This window comes from Pseudonaja textilis, chromosome Z (assembly GCF_049901715.1).
Source record: "Pseudonaja textilis isolate UNSWEBS1 chromosome Z, rPseTex1.2, whole genome shotgun sequence".
In the NCBI taxonomy this organism is placed as follows: domain Eukaryota; kingdom Metazoa; phylum Chordata; class Lepidosauria; order Squamata; family Elapidae; genus Pseudonaja; species Pseudonaja textilis.
In genome coordinates this window covers 92,176,420-92,199,510 of record NC_142008.1, presented here as the reverse complement: position 1 = coordinate 92,199,510, position 23,091 = coordinate 92,176,420, and the positions used below count along the sequence as shown (strand labels likewise).

General features: G+C 36.0%; 1 protein-coding gene across 6 annotated transcripts; it reads right to left on the bottom strand.

The window, feature by feature from the left end:
* On the bottom strand, positions 1 to 22,394 carry CASC3 (CASC3 exon junction complex subunit). 6 transcript variants are annotated; one of them, XM_026717627.2, is made up of 14 exons: positions 22,163 to 22,394; positions 16,924 to 16,951; positions 14,876 to 14,913; positions 14,002 to 14,157; positions 12,272 to 12,423; positions 11,555 to 11,731; positions 10,722 to 11,410; positions 9,160 to 9,224; positions 8,597 to 8,708; positions 7,170 to 7,268; positions 3,560 to 3,789; positions 2,882 to 3,004; positions 1,432 to 1,471; positions 1 to 1,299 (listed from the first exon to the last, which is right to left on the bottom strand). In XM_026717627.2, the coding sequence occupies exons 1-14, from the start codon at positions 22,370 to 22,372 to the stop codon at positions 1,286 to 1,288; spliced, it is 2,133 nt and encodes a 710-aa protein (XP_026573412.1). In that variant the 5' UTR covers positions 22,373 to 22,394; the 3' UTR covers positions 1 to 1,285. The 6 variants fall into 6 exon arrangements, with proteins under 6 accessions (XP_026573412.1, XP_087772540.1, XP_087772542.1 ...); XM_087916414.1 differs by having other exon boundaries at positions 1,432 to 1,467; XM_087916416.1 differs by lacking the exon at positions 22,163 to 22,394 and adding an exon at positions 21,795 to 21,874.
* Between the last annotated feature and the right edge of the window lie 697 nt (positions 22,395 to 23,091).

Below are 23,091 nucleotides of genomic sequence, written 5' to 3'. Positions count from 1 at the left end.
AACAGGAACAAAAAAATTTATTAACAAGAATTAACTATCACAGTGTCGTTGGGTCTAAGATTCAAGATTGATGTTAAAAGAATACATTTAAACATTAAGGCAGGAAAAAACCAAATATATTTTCATCATACAGGGTTTTTTCCCAAATGTTAGCTAAACTGCTTTTTAAAATATTTTTTTTTTAAAAATAGGTCCTGGTACATTCCAAGTAGGAATTTACACATGCACTCCCCCCCCCCCAAAAAAAAAAAGACAGACAGATCCAGGATGTTTTCTGAAAACCTCACCAAAAGTTAGTTTAATGCCAATCAATTTCCTCCTGCCCAAATGATTATAAGGTGGCCATTTACTATTATGGTTCTGTAAGCAAATCAAGTACATTCAAAGTTTATGAGGATTACAAGAGGTTAATGGAAGCCATGCAGCCTGAATAGGGAAATTGTAAGCTGCAAAGGGCAGGCAAGAAAAAGATGTCTGTGAAGCATCATTTAGAAAACCTTGACAATTTTAAACTTTGTGGACTTCAGTGAGGAGAATTACCCCTAGATTGCTGGCTTGGAATTCTGGAAGCTAAAATCCACCCAGCTTAATTGCCAAGGCTGAGAAATAGTGATTTGGAATCCTAAAGAACATAGTGTTATACAAGGAACAAATATCTTTTCTGCCGTCTAACAATGCACCAGAGACAGTTTTGAGCATAAAATGTCTAAATTTGAAGGCGATCTTAGAGCATTAATTACCCAAATGCATAATCTTGCACATGTAAAATGGTATTTTATTTTAAAATTGTATTGTTGGGGAAAAAAAACATAGCCAAGCAAAACAAATTCATATAACTCAAGCTAACAAACTAGTTAAAACAGATAAACAAATAAAGCAGGGACAGGTACACTGAATAAGAAACGAACACCAGGGATGTGCTGAATAGATTTAGCTTGACACTTAAAAACTCTCACATTTAGAAAGGAATAAAGTAGAACTGCTCCTCTGTCATTGATCATATATATCTTCCAAAGAATATTACACCAGAAAAAAAGGGGGGAACTGCAAAAAATATCTGATTTTGCTGATACCCTTCTGATAGACATCTTGCCTCAGATATAATACTGATATGGCCTGGCCTAGCAGATGTATCTGCACCCCTGTGCATCATTCATTACCAAGGGAAAAGAGGAGAGATTCCACAAAGGAGCTGTCTTCTGTCTTCCACAGGGTCAGCTCTGGAACTCTACTGAAATCAGCAAGATGCAGAATTCTCTAAATGTTGCTTCTTTCTTTGGATTTTTCATTTCTGCCATCCTAGATAGAAATGAGAGGGGGGAAAAGAGCAGAACTCCTTCATTAATATGGCTTTGGAGCTGATAGTATGAAGCCCCTTACCCACTGCACTTCTCTGCAGAGAAATAACTATTTCTTGAGGTGATATCTTACCTACTCCGACACTTTTCCCAAGAAGAAACTGCAAATCTGTCTGTCAAAAGAGGTGCTGAGTTAGGAGCACAGGCAAGCATTCACTCCCTGCCACTTCAGCCACATGCCTTTCAAACAAATGTGTGGGTTGTATGAAGCTGGCTGTGAGAGCAGTCAGTTAAGTTGCTCCCAACAGGAGCTGCTTCAAAGCATTTGTGATGCTTTGAAATGACTTTTGAATTAATTAATTCCTGTGAAAGGAGGAAGGTTAGTCTCAGCACCACGATATCATCCAGCCTACAGTAGAAGACATGTAAAGGGCTCCTGTTCTCTAGTCTAAACAATCATCAATGTAAGATATAGCTTATTGTTGTCAAGATTCAATCAAATTCTTGATCATATCCCAAGCATTTCCCCTTTATGAAATACCATCCTTTTTATTGGCCAATACACACAAGTACATATTTTTTGTTTTACCAATGTATACAACTACAGAGCTCCTTACAAGTAATATTCCTTCAGAACAATTTAACTAAGGATTCTTTGCAACATTCTACCTGCCTACATGGAAGGAGGGAGTTTTAAGAAACATTCTGTTGGGAAACGCCCAGCCTCAGTCTGAAACGGTGCGGCCCAGTCACAAATTGTGAGTTTAGTCGGTATTTATCTAGAGAATAGTCAGAAGTTAACAATTGTTAATACAAATATATTATCATGTCCTTAAAGTTACTAACTTTTGCTACCTGTCAATTCAACAATTCAATATGAAATCAGCAAATTAAATAAAATCTGAATTTAATTTACAGCAACTGGGTAACTAATCATAAAAAATATTAAGTCAAGAAACCAAAAATAATAGTTATTCCCATTTTCTTTAAAAGGTTTTAGGAATTTATCTCAAATGGTGCCCCCAAAATAAAGAAATTGAGTTTCTGTAGAATTATAGATTCTTCCCCACATTTTAAAAAGGGAAATGCTTTACCTTCACACATTTTGGAGCAATATGTTTTAACTAATAATGTTGTGCTGATGTAGCAATAGGGCCTCACATATTTTCAGATTTTTTTAAAAAATGCACTAAATAAAGATAAAACACAAAAAGTGAAGCTTTTGCCAGATCAATTAAATAGTGGTACATTCATTTATACATTGCACAAAAAAGCTTGTTCAGGTTTATTGTGAAGTTATGTCTTAAGTAGTTAAGCTGCAGTTAAAAAGATGGATTTTAAAATACATTTTTAGTTTAGTCAAACAGGATTTAGACATCAATCTTAATTTTAACTTCTAAATTTATTTGTGAAAGTCTTCATAGATGTTAACACGAAACCTATTTACAATCTGTAATAAGAAACTAGAGCTTGCAACGAATCAATCAGGTGGAGAGATCGGCACTCTCATTATTAAAGGACATTCTTCCAGTGGAAGCAGATACAATAGTAAACTAGGAAGAGACAGGGGGGAAATAACAGACCTCAGGAGGGGGTGGCTTGATAGTGACTGGCTGGGAGGCTCTTCGGGGAGGTGAAGGTTTGGGCTGCACTTGCTGCTGAACTGTGTTGTAGTAGGTGACCCCTCCATACACCTGAGATTGAGCCTGCAAATCCAAAAGGAAAGAAAGAAATATTATTATATATGTATATTGAATTCACTGAAATTCAAAACACAGACATTTTAGTTGACTTAGAAACTCAGAGTTAAAAAGACAGCAATATCTAGTAAATTGTGAAATTATAAGATATAAACATTATATATTAAAGAACATTTGAACTCTCTATTGAAATAAACATTTTATTAAAACTTGCATATGAAGATTTTCTTAAGAATACAGTATATTCTAAGAAACAATGCACTTATTGTTAAAATGAAAATGAAATGTTATTGAACATTTTCATATAATAAAAAACAAAGTCAAAGAAAAAAACAAAGCTATAGTTAAGAAATATATAAACAACTTTCAACCATCTTTTTGACATATTAATTATAATCATATTGTCCCTCTTAAATATTTTACAAATCCTCTCAGCCTCCTCTTTTAATCTGCATCTTTCTTATTCTTCAACTACATAAATCATCAATTCGTGTTTTTCTTCATTCAGCAAAATGTCCCCAAAATGACTAGCATTTAAAAGCAAAACATAAGTAGACTTACTTGAGTGTTAGGATACAGGTGGGGAGGTGGGGGAGGTGGAAGGGCTCCTGGAGGGTAGGGGTAACTGGGATTGCCAAAATTCATTACTCCAGGAGGGGGAAAGTAGGTTGGTGCTAACAGCTGTTGTGGTGGTGGTGGAGGAGGAGGCTGCTGCCCAGGAGGCATGGAGACAGGAGGAGGATATAAGCCAGCATTAGCCAGAGGTGCAGGTGTCTGGTGTGGATGCAATCCTGGCAAAGACAGATAACATAATCAAACAATTCTAAAATCAAAATGCTATCAGGAAGCAAAGATCGAATAGATAATGTTTTAATATATGTGCTAAAGTTAAAAGAATAGTTAATCCATCTGGCTGCTAAGAAAAATAAGTCATTGGAACATACGTCTACAATATGCCAAATAAATCCCTGTTCTTCGCTTGCAGAGATTGATTTTCAAAGGTTAATTTACTTGATTAACAGAAGGATCAGAAAATCTCCCCCCCTCACTCTGTTTACATTTTAAAATTCTTTCTTGTGTAATTATTTATTTCATTAGATGTAGACACCATCTGACTACAAAACATATCTAGGAAAGGAACAAAATAAAAGCACAATAAATTAGAATAACCATGACAGTATCAAGAGTCAATACAGAATATGTGTTCCCCCCCCCCAAAAAAAAAAATTATCCAAAAGAAGACCCCATCCACTCTAACCCAAAACAGCCAGATTGTGAAGTTATTCTGGAATATTCAGGAGCCAAGACACGCTTCCTGGTCCAATTTCTTTTTATTTAATCAAAGGGACCTGGTGCATGCCAACCATGCCAGTTCATTACATTTTAAGAAGGCATACAAGGAAAGAGAAAAAATAAAGTTTTAAAAATATGCTTTAACAACTTTCCTTGCCAGTGGCAGGACCTGAAGTAAGTATAACTTCTCCTTTCTCCAGAAGTGAAAGGAAAAAATGTAAACTGTGCATCAAATATGTGAGAAACGAATGATTCAGAATGTTCTCTTTTTCCAAAAAGTCAAATATTTTACAAAAAACAAAGCCCTTTACCTTCAACTTTATAGTCTCAATAAATCTGATCTCAAATTACAAGTTTCATTCTCCTTCAATTAAAATCATCCCAGTTTGCAAAACTTATATTGGATTGTATTGCGTAAAGAGAACATTTAAAAAATCCACCCTCACCCCCATTCTTTTTTTTTGCCTGACATATCTTAGTTCCCAAAACTAAATTTTGGAGCTTTATCTTTTAGATACTTATAAAAGCTGTTGCAATATAGCAAAATGGTACAATGGAATCCAAAGCTTTCTTATGACACTTACAGTGTATAAATAAGCAAAGCTTTATAGTAGCGCCAAAGAGTTTTGTCACTCCAGTGAACGAAGAAAGAAAGTGCATCTACTTTCCATCTTCCTAATTTCCTTACAATCACATATATTAATAGATAGTTAATATTTTCTTTAATGCAGAAGAGCAACCATGTACTAGAAATGATGAACTATCTCACTTTGTTGTTGTTTTTTAAAATAAATTTTATTGAGTTTACAATTAAAAACATATCGACATTACATATACAAAAGGGGGAGAAAAAAAAACGCTCGGTCTTACGAACCGAAAAAAGAAGAGAAAAAGAGATATAAAAGAAAGAAAGAAACAAAGAAACGGAAGAGAAAAGAAAATACACTTAAAAACAGACAGATATCCTTTTTGACAGTCTGCAAGATCCAATTCTCCTACCTTAAATACACACATCTTATCAATATCTATGCTTAAATTACCCATTGTTCATTAAACAGTTTATCTCTGAAATAACCAATTATACCACGAGTTCCAATTATCATAAAATGTTGAAGACTCTTTATTTTTAAGTGCTATAGTTAATTTGTCCATTTCTGCACAGTCACATATTTTCTGGATGACCATTGGTTCTGTAGGTATATAGGATGATTTCCAGCACTGGGCGAATGCTAATCTGGCCGCCGTTAGGATATGAATTGTTACATATTTCATCTTTTTAGGTAAATGTTTATCAGAGATCCCTAGTAGGAAGAACTCTGGTTTGTATTCGATTTGTTCTTTGGTTATCTCCTCCAACCATTTTCTGATTTTTTGCCAATATTTCTGGGCTTCTTTGCAAGACCACCACATATGAAAGCAGGTTCCTTCTGTGCTTTTACATTTCCAGCATTTTGGGCTAGTGTTTGGGTTCATTTTCGCTAACCTCGAAGGGGGTAAGTGCTATCTATATAACATTTTATACATATTTTCTTTGTACGCCGCGGATTTTGTAATCTTGATGTTTCTATTCCAGATCTTTTCCCATTCTGTTAATGTAATGCTTCTTCCAATATTCCTACTCCACGTTATCATGTTCCCTTTCACTATCTCTTGCTCTAATTCTACCTCCAATAAATATTTATAAAATTTGGAAATATTCTTTTTATTTGATCCTAATAAGATTTTATCTAAATATTATAATTTGCTATAGATTCCGAACTCTTTGATATCTTGTTTGTATCTGCTATGGATTTGTATATATAACCACTGGTCAATTTTAAATCCCTGTTCCTGTAAGTCCTGTCGAGTTCTTAATTTTCCTAAAGGGTCTAATAAATCTTTATATTTAGTCGTTTTTGTTATATCCAAATTGTTGGGATGAACCATTGCCTCCATTGTTGAAAGCCAAATCGGAATTTTTGAATAATGCTTTTTGCATATTTTTTTCCAATTAGTTAATAATGAATCTCTAATAAGGTGTCTATGAAAATACGACTGTTTAGTTTTCCCCACATCCCATAGAAATGCGTGCCATCCTCTCTGAAGGTCGTGCCCTTCCAAGGCTAAAGTTCTTTTATTGAGTAAATTGACCCAGTCTTTTAACCATAATAAGTTGGCTGCCCAATAGTATAATTCCCAGTTTGGGAGCGCTAGCCCACCTCTACTTTTTGCATCTTGTAAAGCCTTAATATTGATTCTAGCTTTTTTCCCTTGCCAAATAAATTTAAGAGTTACCTTATTTGTATCTTCAAAAAAATTTTTTGGTAATTTAATTGGGATTGTCTGGAATAAGTAAAGGAGTTTTGGTAAGATGTTCATTTTGATCGTGGCAATCCTGCCCAATAGAGAAAGCTGCAACTTATTCCAAGATTCTAGGTCTTTCTTAATTTGCTGTAACAGTTTATCATAATTATTCTCTTTGAGTGATTTACTATGTGGTGTTAACCATATGCCTAAATATTTGACCTTTTTTGTTGCCTGTATCCCCATGGTTTTTTCTAATTCTTTCCTCTGATTCTCTGTTAGATTTTTAGTCAGTAATTTTGTCTTATTTCTATTAATCTTTAATCCTGCTACTGAACCAAATTGTTCTAGTTCTTTTATTAGGTTATGTCCTTTTTCCATGGGGAACTATCTCACTTTGTTGTTGTCAATAGCAATCTCACTTTGTTGTTGTTAATAGCAAACAATGTATTTGTTGAAATATATTTCAAGAGATATAAGTGATGCAATGCAGGAATTTGAGAATATTTCTAACAAGCTGGTAAAATTAAAATATAAAGGAAATGTTAGAGAAAAATGAAAGAGGGAAGAGGAGCTATGAAAAATCAGTCCTTACCTGGATGTGAAAGATGCATTTCTGGTTGAACAATCACCCCCTGAGGAGGAAGTGAAGTAGGATTTTCACCATGTGTATAAATTGGACCTTGGAACTGTACTGTAAGGACAAACCATTAGACATTACCTTTCTAACACTGACAGAAGTAATTATTTTGAAATGAAGTAAAAAGAAGCCTCAGTTGCCATCAGGCAGAGTAACAACAACAACATATAATGTATTGGGTAGAGAGAACATTTAAAAAATCCACCCCCAGCCCCTAGTACATTAGTAACTAGAACAGCAAACTGGGTTCAAGTCAAGTTCAACCCAGTTCAACTTGACTTGAAACTTGGATCAGTTTTTCAAGGCTATTGTAAATTAAAGGTAGTCCTCAGGTTACCATGGCAACTGGGACCAAAATATCCATCACTAAGCAATGCAGTCATATGATGTAGCAATGGCAATCCCATCCATCCTTGTTGCTATTGTTACGTGAGGGTAATGTGAGTTGTTAAGGAGGGACCATTGGGAAGAGATCGGAATCCAGGGAAGCGGAATCCAGCAAGCGAAAGCTATGTAGTATGAGTAGGCAGGCGGGTGTCATGAGTCGGTGCTATGGATACAGGGAAGTGAGAGAGTGTCACAGGTGGGTACTCTTGAGTACAGGCAAGAGGGTGTCGTAGGTGATTCTGTGGAGCACAGGCAGGCAAAAAGATGCTGCAAATGGGTGCTATGGAGTGCAGGTAGGTGGGTGCTGTGGATGGGCACTTTGGAGCACAGGTGGGCAAAGAAAAGCAGCAGAAGTGAGAGTAACCTGTGGGAATGACTTGGGATCTCCTGCTGTATTCCCTATTTACTATGCTTATGGAAAGCCAATAGGGAAGGTTGAAAATGGTTATCATGTGATTGTGGAACACTATGAATTTTAATTGCAGCTTTAGTTTATAAAGCAACCAAATTGTATTCATGTGACTGTAAATTCAAAGACGGATTATGAGTATATCTCATTCAACACTATCCTAACTTTGAATAGTTGCTGATCAAGTGGTCATAACCCAAGGACTTCCTGTCAAACAGGATAGCACCATACATTCTATCAAATGTGTCTGATTAAAGGCAGGATGAAGATGAAATTGATAAAAAATGATAACATTCTAAGTTTTAGAAATAAACAGTTTTCTAACAAAGAGCAGGCTTCCAGAAATACAGTACTTTTTCTAACTTACAAAAGGCAAACACCTGTGCGGTTTAGAAAGAGTATTTATTCAGTATCTCATTCATTTTCCCCATTATACTAGTACATATGAATCTTACTTCTCTGAACAAGTTCTTCAGGTTGCTGTTTTTGTTTACAAAAGGTTAAGAACATTATATGTCGCCCACAGTACTGCAAAACCCAATCCAAACGAATATAAGAATCCTTTTAATGAACAGTTTGTACTCACGTGCATCATAGTAATGTCCTTCCATTATGCTTATATGGACTGGTGGAGCAGGTTCTGGGACAGGCCTCTGACGCTGTGAGGAATAGCGCTTTGCACGCCCACCTTGAACCCCCTGGAAAAAAGCATAGCAATGTCTAATTTCTTAAAAGATTGACAGAGCGAAATATTTTCCTGTATGATGAGCTTGGTTAGCCATAAAATATCTTCTAATTATGAAGGGTTTCTCGCATGGTTTATATTCTTAAAAACTTTGTCAAACTTTGCCCAGGAATGATTAGCTGTTTGGTTGTTGTTTTTTTTAACAATACATTCAAGTTTCTCTCCAACAGTATACAGGAAGGATTGGTTCATATAGATATCCTATCTTCTGTATCATTCTTCTTCCAAAAACATTAAATCAAAGCTAGATGAATCTATTACAAAGGTAAGTATCCCACTAAGTTCAAGTTGTTGAACTGATCCTACTGCTTGATAAAGACTCTCATTCCTTCGATGAGAATCTGCATTCTAGTTGCCAATCGAACCCACCATTTCAGAACCAAGAAAAATAAATGGAATGTTACCATATCTTCTATCCTGTTGAACTGAGGGGGTGGGGCTGCTCCAATGTGCATCTGATTAGGCAAACCTATTAGGAAAGACAAAGGAGAAAGAAAACACCAAATTATTCTTCAGCTTTATCCTAATATTAAGAAAAATTTAAAAACAGAAAGCAGGTCTGGAAAAGTCCTAGATAATATAAGAAAGGCAAATGCTTCTCACATTGAGAAAAGTATGCCAAAATCCTCCCTTGCTGCCATATGGTACGGAATGGTCCCAGAAGGAATGAGGTTGGGAATGTATACCAAGAGTATATACTCCCAGCAGGGTCATTCAAGGCACGCAAGAAATTTCAGCAAGCCAAATTGGGCAGCAGCAATATAATAAGATGCTGGAGGCAGATGACTATTTCAGTGACAGCAGCAAATTCATTTAAGTGACAATAGCATCATTCCATTCAGTGCAAAACGCAGTGATAAACCACTCATGTGTCTCAACAAGAAAATCAAACAAATGAATAACATTAGAAATCCAGATGATTGATATCTCAGATTAAATGTCACTCAACGTGCTATTGAGGAAGAACTGAGTGGTTAAGGGGCTGGCCTAGAAATCAGAAGACTGAGTTCTAGTCCCGCCTTAGACATGAAAGCCGATTGGGTGACTTTGGGCCAGTCACTAGGAACCTAGAATGTAAAAAATGTAAAAAGGAAAAGTATCAATTATACTTAAACATCAACAAAGAAAAAAGGAATTGCACTGTTTCTATAGTTAGGAAGGACATAGCAAAGGTATCTAAGTTTATGGTCAAAACAAAACAGAAGATCAATAAGCTTTAGGATGAAGTTCAATCTGAAATGCTCCAAAAATGCAAGTGAGATGTACCAATTTTGGTTGGAGAGAAAAATACCAAAATGGGAAATAATGAGAAAAATGAACTGAAACTGAAGTAGGAGAATAACTTAGTTTCTTCTTGACTTACAGACACAATGAAACCTAGAATTTCAATTATTACTTATCGTGGTATTAAGTCAAGGCACCAGACTCAATTTTAGACTCGGCATGTGATCATTAATCCAGCATATCCAATGAGTGTTTTTTGCTGTTTTCTGCTGAAAAATAGCAAAAAAAAACCCAATCTAATCTATCCATCCATCCATCTAATCTGTCTATCTAAACAATACCTTAGCACACAGAAGTCAAAGTGATTATATTATTGGTATAGGGAGGGAAGAACTCAGCTACAACATCAAAGATGTGGCCAAAGCCTACCTGTTTCCATATTATAGGAAGATATACCAATCATCTTCAAGAAGACTTTCAGAAATTGCTCTGAAGGATTAAACCATATTAATAAGGAACCACAGAAATTGTGAAATGAATTCAAAGAAATTATTATGGTATATGAATGTAAAAAAACTGGCAAAAACCAAAATATCTGAAAAAAACAAACTGAATGTCAGAACAAACTGGAAATTACCAAGGAAGATAAGGAAAGATCTCTGAAATGATGATCAAAAGAGGATAGTTGTCTAGTTTATATATTCTGTAAATTAATTTTTCCTTGCTTTAGCATATCACTTACCCTGTGGTGGTATAAACTGGGGTTGCCCTTGATTCCAGTTTTGTTCTGTCATATTCAACTGAGTCATGTCTTGTTCAAGACCATCCAGATTTGCCTCAACAGGTACCTCCCAATTACCAGTCTTTGCTGAAGAAGGTGATGGTATAATATCAGCACTTTTTAATGGTGCCGGCATCAACCCTGATGGAGGTGGAACTTCATCTGCCAATTTTCCTGTCTCACCTACTTTGTTCCGACTTCTCCTTGCTCGAGAATAGGATTTTTTTTCCACAGGCCTATCTGGCTGTGTCTGTAGAATATCTGCAGGTGGAGTTTGATTTTCCAAAACAACTTCTTCTTTTTTAACAGGGCTGTTTTGAATAGGGGGTATCTCAGATTTGGGAGACGGCTCTCTTGCTGGGATTGGATCTGATCGTCTGGCGCGGTAACTGCTCTCAGGCTTTGACTGTTCATTGAAGCGAGGTGCATGTTGACTACTTACATCCACAGCTCGATAACTTGGGCGAGTATCTTTATAGCCACTAGGTTTGGGGAATGCCCTTGGACTGGCCATCCGTCCTGTTCCTGCTGAGTTTCGATTAATGAATGTCCGAGGTGCCACAGAAGTGCTGTCTAGACTCTGATGTCGTGGTGGCTTACTTGGTCGTTCACTGGACCAATTGGATTCTCTTTGTGGTGGACTCCCAAATCTAAATGAAGAGATGCTATTGATCAGAAATGAATGTTTTATGTTCAATGCATCATCACAATTTCCTTCTCTCAAGGTCAGAAATTTTTTTTCAAGCCCTATATTATTCCACAAAAAGTACATATACCCACTTCTACAAATTCACCTTGGTTTGCGCACCCTCCTGGGTTTGATATCATCAGGGTTGTGTGCAGAGCGGATATCATAGCCATAAAGAGCAATTAGCTCTTGTCTGGATTTTGGTGCTTGCTCATCTTCTCGAAATTTGTCATGTTCCCACCGTCCTTCATCTTTCCACAATTTGCGCTGGCGACCCTTAGGTCTTGTATACCAAGATAAAGAAAAACAATTAGAACAATTAGAATGGTATGTGGGAATACTAAAAAGTTTGGAGACTGCTGTTCTTTACCATAGATATGTAACAGTGAATGAAAGCCAAAGCCATAAAAAATATGACTCCACAAGAGAAAATTTAGAACAACCCAAATCCTTGACAATTTTTTATTTTAAAAAATCTTCCTAGATTTCAGGGAGGCCACTATGCCTCTCAATAAAAAGGTACCTCGCCTGGGAAGACAAAGGAGAGACAAAGGAAATAGTTGTGCCTGTAAATTAAGACCTTTTTAGAGCTGTACTCTCCTATTAATGGATGCCCAGTCAATTAATTATCCAATAACCACTAAAAGACTGATAATGGGTTCCATACTTTCCTTTAGTTTCATTATTTTACTATATAACTCACAGTAATCCTCTTTAGAGGTTTATGTATTTTTCTTTGTTAGCAGTCAGTTGTGCCTGCAAGTAAAATGTTCCTGCCTATGAATTCTTTCTACAATTGCTGTCTGCTACTCCTATCACCTACCGGACTTCTTCTTCCTGGGTTTGTCCACGGAGGTCATGCTCAAAGAAAAGACCTTTACGAGGTATATATGCTGGGTTCTTCCGGTCTTCATCATCGTCTAGATGCTTAGGAAGTTTTTTACCAATTTTGTTTTCAACTTGTTCAGTGCTTTCCTAAAATGAGAGAAATCAAACACTCACTGACTTATTGAAAACCACCAATAATATCCCAGAAACCATGGTTTTCATTACTAAAAATGTGATTGATGAGGTGTTATGATTATGTATTCTGGATAGACAATTGATTGTGAACTACTACAGGTAGCCTTTAACTTACAGTCATTCATTTAGTGACCATTCAAAGTTGCAATAGCACTGAAAAAACTGACTTATAACTGTTTTTCACTTATAACCAGTGGTAGGCTGCAAATTTTTTAACAACCAGTTCTCTGGCTGGGTAGGCGTGGCCAGCTGGTCATGTGACTGGGTGGTTGATGTCACACCAGCCCCGCCTCCGGCCACTCGCCTCAAAGGAACAGGTAGGATTAAGCTGCTTGGGGCTAATCCCATCACTGGCGACCCATGCCCCTGCCCATTTTCAGGCCGTTTCTGGGCTGTTTTCAGGCTGTTTTTCTGGCCAAAATTTGCCTGAAAACAGCTAAAAAAACAGTCGTCTTTTTCAGGCCATTTTTTGCCCAAAAAACTGCAGAAAACAGCCTGAAAACAAGTGGGGGCCAGCCGGTGGTCCGATCTGCCAGTTCTCCCAACAGTGCAGAATCAGAACAAGGGGTTCAGGCAAACCGGTCTGAACCTGCAGCAGCCCACCTCTGCTTATGACCGTTGCAGCATTCCATGGTCCTGTGATCAAAATTTGGATGCTTGGTAACTGGTGTGTATTTATGATGGTTGTAGTGTCATAGAGTCATATGATCATCTTTTCAGCCTTATGACAAACAAGTCAATGGGATAGCCAGATTCACTTAATAGCTATGTTCCTAACTTAACTGCAACAATTCACATCGTAAAATGAAGCAAATCTCACTTAACAAGTGTCTTCCTAGCAATAGAAATTTGGGACTTGACTGTGGTTGTAAGTCAAGGACTACCTGTACCAAATATAAATCAATCAGCATAACATTTTAAAATATCTTTGAAAGTACTAATATGAAAAAAAATATTAGTCATGTAAAAGATAAGCACCTGTTTTATAAAGTTAAATCAACAATTGTGGTTATATTTCAATATTATGTTAGAAAATGACAATATACACAAGGCTATATGATGAAATATGTGTCACGATATGAGAAATAATGGGTAGTCAATTAAAATAAGTCCTCTTAAAAATGTCTATAACTTTGTGTATAGATATTAGTGAAAACTATTTCAGCATGGTATTTAAGCAATACAGATCATTTTAAATCTTGCAAGTTTCCATTAACACTATTAACCAAATGCCAGTGGTTAGCTGAGGACACATCCAATCAAAGCTCACTATTACTTCTGAGTTTTACTGCTACTACACTAAACCAAGGTAGCTCTTCTCTTTTTAGCTACAAAATATTGCTTATAAAATTATTGCAAAACTACTTGCTTAGAATGCAACTGAATACAAGCATGAGAGAGAGAAAATCTATTAAATGTGTTCTTAAAATATTTTTTTTATTCTATGACCATGTTTTGCTAAACAATACAAATACATATTTTAATTTCTAGGTTAATTAATACTTAAGCTTAAAATTCAGCAAAACATACCTGTCCATCCCCACTCTGCCTTTCACCTGCAACTGTGCCTTTTGATTCTGGTTTCTCATCCGCTTTGTCTGCTTTTGTTCTCAATTCAGTGTCATTTCTGTCCCGCTTTAAGTCCATTTTACTAGTTTCTTCTTCACTGTATTCTCCTTCCTCAGCCTAAAACAAACATCCAATTTGATTCAATTGGAGAATTGGAGAATAACCAATATTTTGTCTATATTTACACTATGCAGAGTATGTTATACAATGTGTCATTTAATACCTTTTTAAAATATATACAGAAACAAAACATATGTCCAAAGCATGCATTTCTAGTCCACAAAATGGTGTAAAGAAAACCTAAATGCTGTAAAGAAAAATATACTATAGAATGTATATCCTAAGGTGTCTTTTCAAAAGGCAACTGGACTTTGTTTTTCCTTGAAGACATTTCACTTCTCATCCACGAAGCTTCTTCAGTTCTGACTAAATGGTGAACGATGGAAGAATATTCCATATCCTTCCTTACATTCCTTACAGTCATCTGGTCATTAGTACTCTTTCTGAGAGTCACTGAGGCCACTTTGAGATTTATCTGTGCTCTCAGGATCACTTGAATAATGCAGATAGGTGTGGCACCTCCTTGGAATTGCTGAAATATGCATGACCTGAATGTCTGAAACTCTCCAAACATACAAAGTGTATAGAAAAAAAGAGCTGAATGGCTTTTTGTGATAAGGAAGTAAACATTTCATGCCCTGATTTGTCCAAAGGCACTTATATGTACCCAGTCTCTAAATCTACCTACGGTAGCAGGTTTTTTAAAAAAATCCAATAAACTGCCGTATTACATATTCATGCACATTATAAAATGATGTATATGACCTCAACTCACCTCAGAATCCTCAGCACTTTCATAGTCAGAGAGAACAGCTAAAAATAAAGAGTTATTTGAGGTGAAAAACATCTTCCAAAATGTAATGCTTTAAAGGCTTAATTCCCTTATTTTCTCCCAAGCATTTCATTCATACCCTCCAAATCCATTTTGCAACTGTATTACCTGTTTCTTTTGCTCATATATAAAATCTTGTTTTATCTTTGGTTCATCCATCTAATATTGCTTGTTTTGAATATTCCATCTATCACAAATCATTTTTCTATAAAGCATAACAAATGCAAAATATTGTTCCTCTGAATCTATTTCAGGAAAAACTACAGCACTAATTTGTTGACTAACACATTTTTCTTTTTAATATTAAATCCTCTTCCAAGAATTCTGCACAAAATTGTTCACCTTTCCCATGGGGCTATGTCTTCACATATCCTTATATTTGTTTCATGTTTTTTTTAATCCTTTCTAAACTCATTGTCCCTATGTAAAAAATGTTGGTCTTCATCATCCATCTTTTACAACCTTAATTCCATATCCTGTTTCTTTATTCCATTTTTCTAACTTGCCATTAAGTATGACTCCAGAACTCTTATGTTTTTCCCTCCCTTAAAGATTATTATCTTACCTATGAAAAGCTTTTATTTTCCACTACTTTTTATCTGGATTCTTGCACATTATCCCTATTAAGATCTAATAAGGAAGTCTAACTGGAAAGGTATACAAACTAGTCTTTTTCCAATGCCAATCATTTTGAATAAAGTTATGCAACTTTCTTCAGCAAGATGCTAAAAAAAGTGGTGGTTATCTAACTATCAGTAAGGTTGAAAAAACCTAATTATTCTAAGGGGCGGGGAGGGAGAGAGAGAAGGCCATTTGTGAGCCTCTTCCAGGGATGTCTGCAAAAAGGAGATCGACTCCAAGTTTTCAGTCTCTCAGAGCAGAGAGCTCACCGTGAAGTCAAAATGGAAGAGGAACCCAAAATGCTGGACCCAGAGGAAAGGTGGAGGGGCAAAGCAACAAATCAGTGGCTCCTGCCAATCTCAAGAAGAAGAAAAATCAAAGCTGCCCAAAGCAAGGATGGGCCAGCACAAAGAACATCACAGTGCCACTCATTCCCCTCATTTGGGGAATGAGTTGTTTCAGTATTATTTCAGATGCAAAGATACCACAAAAAGGCTGTCAGCTGCCCTGATCATTTTTTTTAAACTATGTGGCAGTTGGAACAGTGTTGTATGGTTTAGGTAGTTAGAAACTGGAACCACAATGTGGTTATGATTTCATTCCTACCTGCAGAACTATCTAAACTAGCAGTGGAAAGTTTCCAAGAAACTTGTGATGGGACTCTCATAGGTTTCCATTTTTTCCTCTCTGTGGGAACATTTACCCAGAGAATTTGAATAAAGTGTCATCAGTATGCTGATAACATTCACCTTTATCCTTCCTTTCCATCAGAAACAGGAAAGACTGCACAAGTGCTTGAGAGCTACCTGGATGTAGAATTGGAGTGAATGAGAAACAGCAAACTGAATCCAGTCAGGATGTAAGGAAATACTGTCAGGAAGTTCTCAGAACCAGAAATTAAGATGTCCTATTCTAGATCATAGTAGCTCCACCAAAATATCAGATGTATATTTTAGGAGCTCTTCTTAATTTCAATATTACAGTAGAGACACACTGGCCTTAGAAACAATAACAATTACACCAAGCTGTAGCTGGTGTCTGAACTGGGAAACACTATCATCAGTGATCCATGTTCTTTACAATTATATTACTGCAGCGTAACCATCTTGAAGAACTGCACCCTGCTATGGCAGCCAAATAACGTAGAATATTGTCAAATAACAAATATATACCTTGGTACTCGATTATATATTGCTTCCATTGCTAACAACAGAAATACTAGTCTATACATTTTTGGTCTTATTGCCAAAAAATGAATAGAATTAGAATACTGATTTGCAACAAATACTTTATGATATTAAAAACATTGCTACATAATTATTTTGTATTTCTAGCACCAATCACTACTGTTAAAAGCTAATACCACTTACCATCTCCTTCTATGCCATCTTCACTTTCCTGTTTTGAGAGAGAAAACATTTATCAAAGAAAGAAAACAGGCAGATGCAAATATGTTACATTAGACTGCTCTAAGAATGTATTTTATTATGAAAAAATAGATAAATGAATTTAGCATGGTTTATTTTCTAAACAATTGAGTATAATAGTTGCTTCAAGATTGGACATAGTTTGAGGAGATTCAAATTAAGAATTATCTTGGCTATGTGTTTCATTATATGACTTTGCATCATATAATGATGCAATTTGACAGGTAGGCTTCTCGGTAGCCTACCTGCCATATTACCATAAGGAAAATATTGGAGGGATTTGAACTTCTGAAGGAATGATCAGTATGTCAATGCAACTAATAACCATACAACTATAACAGAGATGCATTATCAGGTTATTATTATTAATATAAATATTAGGAAGGGATGGAATTGTATCAAAGCTACAGGAAGATATCCTCCTGGCAGTGCAATTCCAGTAAGTTCCAGTGAAAACAATTATGTCGCTTAGAAACTTACGGAATGTAATGCCTAATAAAAATGGACTCTTTTTCTCATGTGAGATTGACTTTATGGGGAAACCCAACTTTAAAAATTAGGAAAAAGATATGGAAAAATTGGATGGATGGGGGATATTGGTACTGGCTCAGTTGATAGGTGATGAAGATAATTTTTAACATATGTTGTGTTAAGAGATAAAAGTCATCTATCAGATATAAACCAATGGCAATATTTACTGCTACATTTGTTAACAGTGTTTGGACCAATCTAAGATATAGGAAAAAATTCTTAAATCCTTGTTTAACAATCTATTAAATAAAAACCTGTTAGTTTTTGTAGGTATTTGTCATAAATTTGATATGCAAATGTTTAGATCGTGCGCGGTTTCTGTCTGGGCTCACCACTGGAGCGCCCCGAGCCGGCTGGTTTCGGGGCTAAGCCACCCTGTAGAGATGGTGAAGAGGGGGGAGACCACCAGCAGGGTTGAGGAGAGCCGCATCTCTCCTCCTCAGCTGGCCATTACTCCCTTTCCCGAAGGCGGTTGCAGTGGTGGTCAGAAATGGCCACCACAAAGAAGAACTCAACCGGAAAAGAATGTGCATGAGGAAGATAAGAAGTGAAAGTTTTGGCTGACCGGGTTAAATTGTAAAGGCAACAACCAAGGTACCCTGGAATTTAAACTTACAAAAAATAGCATCGCTCCCAAAGAAGAGTTGGAAGCAGCGAAGGAAAGTGAAAAGGGAAAGGTTTGCCTTTTTTTTTTTCTTCTCTCTCCTTCCCTATACTGACAACTAAGAGACTTAAATAAGAAATCGGAAAAATCCGCTTTGACATCAATAGGCAATTAAGCTGAAAATAAAACAAAATGCCAAAGATTTTTGGACATTAAAAACTTTCTTTTTCATAAGCAGGAAGGGAGAGAAAAAGAATAAGGGCAGGATCTGGAAAAGGGAGGAGACTGCCTGGAATAAAAAGAATTTAAAGTAAAACTTCAACAAGACTTCTAAAAGATACATTTTAACTGAAACTTTGCAACTAAATAGTAACCCCAGGAAGAGAAAGTGAAAAAAAAAGAGCAAAAAAAAAACAGCTTGCGTGTATTTGGATGATTTGGTGATCTTTGGATTTTTGGTTATTATATTTGAATAACTAAAATCAATTGGGTGGTTGTTTAAAAATTTATACAATGGCACCACTTCTGGATGAATTAAAAATGGAACTTAAAAAGTACAAAGAAGATGCACAAGAAGGGAAGGGTTTTTTTGGCTTCGTTTTTCAATTCTTAGAAATGGAGATTTGGAACTATGAGAAACAACAAGAAAAGACTGCAAAACAAGAAGACTGGGACAAAAAAGAAGCCATCTTTAATGAACAAGTAATTCTATGTGGGAAAGAAAAAAGGAAAAGGAAAGGGGGAAAAGAGAATGGAGAATTTAAGACTTAAAAAAACAACCAAAGAAAAGAAAAATAATTCAAAAAATAAGTATAATACTGGAAAGCAACAGAAAAGGGGAATACAGAAGAGAGAAATAGAGGTAGAGAGACAAGGGGGTAAAAAGGGGAGAGAGAAGAAGAGAGGGAAGAAGGAAAGTAAAAGAAGTTACAAAGGACCGGGGCAAGATATAGAGAAACAGGTCCTATTTAGAGATAATGGGTGAAAATCTAACTGAAAAAGGGATTCTGTAAAGGTACATAAGATTGTATTGTTATATTAGTAATAGAAATAACTTTAGAAAATTGGAAACAACATATGATTAAAATGAGGGATAAAATAGTGTAATTTAGTGAAATGTTTGTGAATAAAATAAGTGAAATAAAATAAATGAGAAAATTGAATTAGGAAGGAACGGGAACATTTTAGTTAGTTAATGTTTTATAAAATATAAGTGAAGGGGGGGGAATTAACTATGGAAAGCTTATAATTGTTCCCATAGAAGTATGATATTTAATTGAAAAGTAATGTTAAAGATGTTAAGACTTTAATGAATATTAATATTAATGATAGAATTGAATTGGAATGGAATGTTGTTTTAATTATATACGTTTATAAGTTTTTTCTTTTTTAAAGAATATAGTGTGCATTTTAAGAATGTACCAAGCAGAATCCGAATGGAAGTTATGTATTATATTGAATGTTACAACTTTAGGGAAAAGATATAAAGGCGTCATACTCCAATCAGTAACTACAGGAGAAATTTTGTTTAATGAGAAAAGATAATAGATAATTGAAACAGGATAGACAAAACATATAAATACAATGATTTGAATTGAGATGAGATAATTAAAATAAAATTGAGAAAATTAAGAGGGGAGAAGCTATGCAGAAAATGTAAAATAGTAATAAGATATGGAATAGAATATAAAAATGAGCATGAACCTGAATTTGTGTCTGTACGAAGAAATGTAACCCGGGATTATGCTGCTTTCAAAATAGATGTTTTATTTGTATTTTTTTTCTCTTTGTGAAAACTCAAATAAAATTTACAAAAAAAAAAGTTAAAATGTTCAGAAGATATTAATCACTTAACTATGTATCTAGGCAAGGAATTTAACAAAGTAAATGGCCGTGTTCTTACTATGACTGAAAGACTGATATTGCAGCATTGGTAAGATGAAGATATTTACTAAATGGATTGAATACCTGATTACATTGTCACCTATGAAGGGATGGTCTAGAGATATAATTTTATCTCTAATATAATGACAGGTGGACTTATTTAAGTATATCAGAAAAACAGTTGAATATTTGTATAAGCATATATAAAACTGTAAGTTTATTGTTGTGACATGCTACATTTTATGTATTTTTTTACCTTTTCAAATACTTATGAGCTTTTTTTTAAGCATATATTTCTACCATAATTATTTTTGTATCTTATTTTTTTTCAATTATTTTAAAAGCATTAAATAAATTTCCAGACAGCATCTTTCATGAATATTTGATAGGGGAATATTACTTTTATCTTTTCTATCTTTTCTTTTATGTATACTGAGAGTATTTACACCAAGACAAATTCTTTGTGTGTCCAATTACACTTCGCCAATAAAGTATTCTATTCTTTTCTACTTTAAATCACTACATCTTTAATATTCAAAGAATAATCTACCACAACAATCCACACCTCCCCCAAAATTCTAGGACATCGATTTTTCCGTTCTTTCTTGATATATTTGGTTATTTTTCTTATTCTTAAACTTGTTTATGTGTGCTTTTTCAATAGCTGTTTAAAACTGAGCCCGATAGTTGTTAGGAGTAATTATTTTGCTATATTGTAAGTAAAGCACCAGGATATTCCAAAAGAAAGAAGGCATCTTTTTCTTCCACTTACAGGAAATCCTGCCTTATGAAACATTAGAAAACATAATGATTAGATGGAAGGTTAGGTAAGATTATAAGAGCACGAATATGAATACTTTTCATCAGGGAAAAAAATGTCCCATGGAGATGATTAGTAATTCTTGGAAAACCTAAAATCATTATTTAATACATGCATTGTCCATGTGCATTTTTAAAATAAAAACTGGGTCTTTATTCAGTTGTCTACATTAGCAACTTAGTTGTTCCCGAAACATAATAGCCTCTCTATGCCTAAAAAACAGATGTTATCTTTGTGTTTCTATGAAAACACAAGAAAACAAGAACATGACAAGATGTTATTTTACAGATTTTACTTTCTTACAGAAGTGTTCACAATGGTAATATAATATTACCATATAATATACAATACAAACAAAGTATCCTAAATTAAAGTTGCAAGATCTGAACATTAACTCCTAAGTACTTATACAGTTTTTAATACTATGGAGAACAGGATTGAAATGGAAAAACATCATTATACAGAAAACATTGCTTCTTGCTAAACATAAAAGTAAGTCTGCTAAATGTAACAGATACATTGTACAACAATTCCTGCATCTACCAAACCAAATCTTTTATTTGTACAATAGCCCTTTCTGACTTTGAACTTTCAGCACAATGTCTGTTATAATTCACCCAGAATTATTTTCAAAGTATCAATTTTACAGTATCAATTTGGATTGTTAACCTAACATATTACCAGTTTCAAAATGCCACAACAAAATCTTCAGGGCCACATTTTCATGACTTATAACATAAAACCCACGATGCTTATTTAAAAAGGCAGAAGACCCCCCTCAGGTGTAAGAAACTAAAATATGACACGCATTCAAACATAATAGTATTTACCTACTGGAAACCCAAGAAGAGTACGTTTAATCTCAAAGAGACTTAACGAACCGAGTTCAATTTAAATACCCGCAAAATAAAAGACACCATCAGTGAAATCTGCATGATCACCACCATCCTTTATCTTAGAATAACAGGTACGCACCTTCTGCATACTGTATTATACTCAGAGATACAATTTTGTTTAATGCAGCACGCAAACGGAAGTGCTGGCTATCTACTTCCGAGACGACAGAGAGGCTAGGGAGAAAACATCGAAAAGAAAACCAGACACTAGCTTGTTTTTCCCCATCCAAGCGGAATCTGGTGGGCTATTACTCAGCGACGAATTAAAGGAGTACTCTGCACATACTCAGAACCATGTTCCCCTCCCCAGTTGTTCCCAACTTTGCAGAAACGCCCATGGAGAGGACCGTAGTCAAAGTCTCCCCGCTATAATGGGCAAAGGAAGGCGGGGAGCCGACCGTAAGAATTTTCCCGTTCCCTCTTTCCCTTCCGGATCTTTCCACTCACACACTCCGAGTCGGCCGGGCTACCTCCAACCGCCACCGGCGCCTCTACATTTTCAGGAGTAGGAGTAGCACCGGCGGTGCTTGCCGCTACGGGTAAGCCAAAGCGGTGACTGCCGCTGTGCGGGGAAGAACCTGCGCTTCCAGGCGGCGAATCGGACTCATCCTCTTCGCTGCTGTCCTGCGAAGCGCGCTGCCTCCTACGATCCGCCATTTTGACAGGAACCCAAAAAGGAAACAAGAAAAGCGAAACGGTTAGGAGGAGGAGGAAGAGGAAGCAAGGCCCAAAGAGGATGACGGGTAACGAAGATGACGTCCCATCATGAAAAGACTACGATTCCCAGCGTCCAACGCAGGTCTGTTTCAAAACTTGACTTCGTTCACCCAGAACTCTTTGTGCTTGGCACGTCGGAGGAAGCACGTTGGAAGAAGGTTGCGGGAAGAAGAAAATTCGCGCCCAATCAAGGGCGATGACATCACGAGAAAGCGGTTCAATAGGCGGGGAAGGGGGGCGGGCGGGAGAAGTCCTGGCGACAATGTCACGTGCTTTATCTCTTCTAAACTGCTGCAGGAGAGGTGGGGACGGAAGGTGACTTGCTAGTCAAAAATAGCATGACGTTTTCCCATTGCAGGGATTACATCATTCCAGTTTTCCTGCAGTGCCGAAATAGTTGAGGCGCAGCAGCCTCCTCTGGAGAAAACAAGGGAGCCATTAATGTTTAAAAGAACAGCGGCTTATGTAAGGCTAGGGTGGCCAGTTGATCATTAGGGACACAACACAAAATGTTACCTAGACATTAGGCAAGGCAATGCGGCTATCAGCAGTGCTGTCTTTTTGCATCGTTCTGGCAACTCCTGTTACAATGCCATGAGGAGGGGGGGTCATCTCCAAATTCTATGCAGATCTTTCCCACGCTACATTTGATGGCAAAG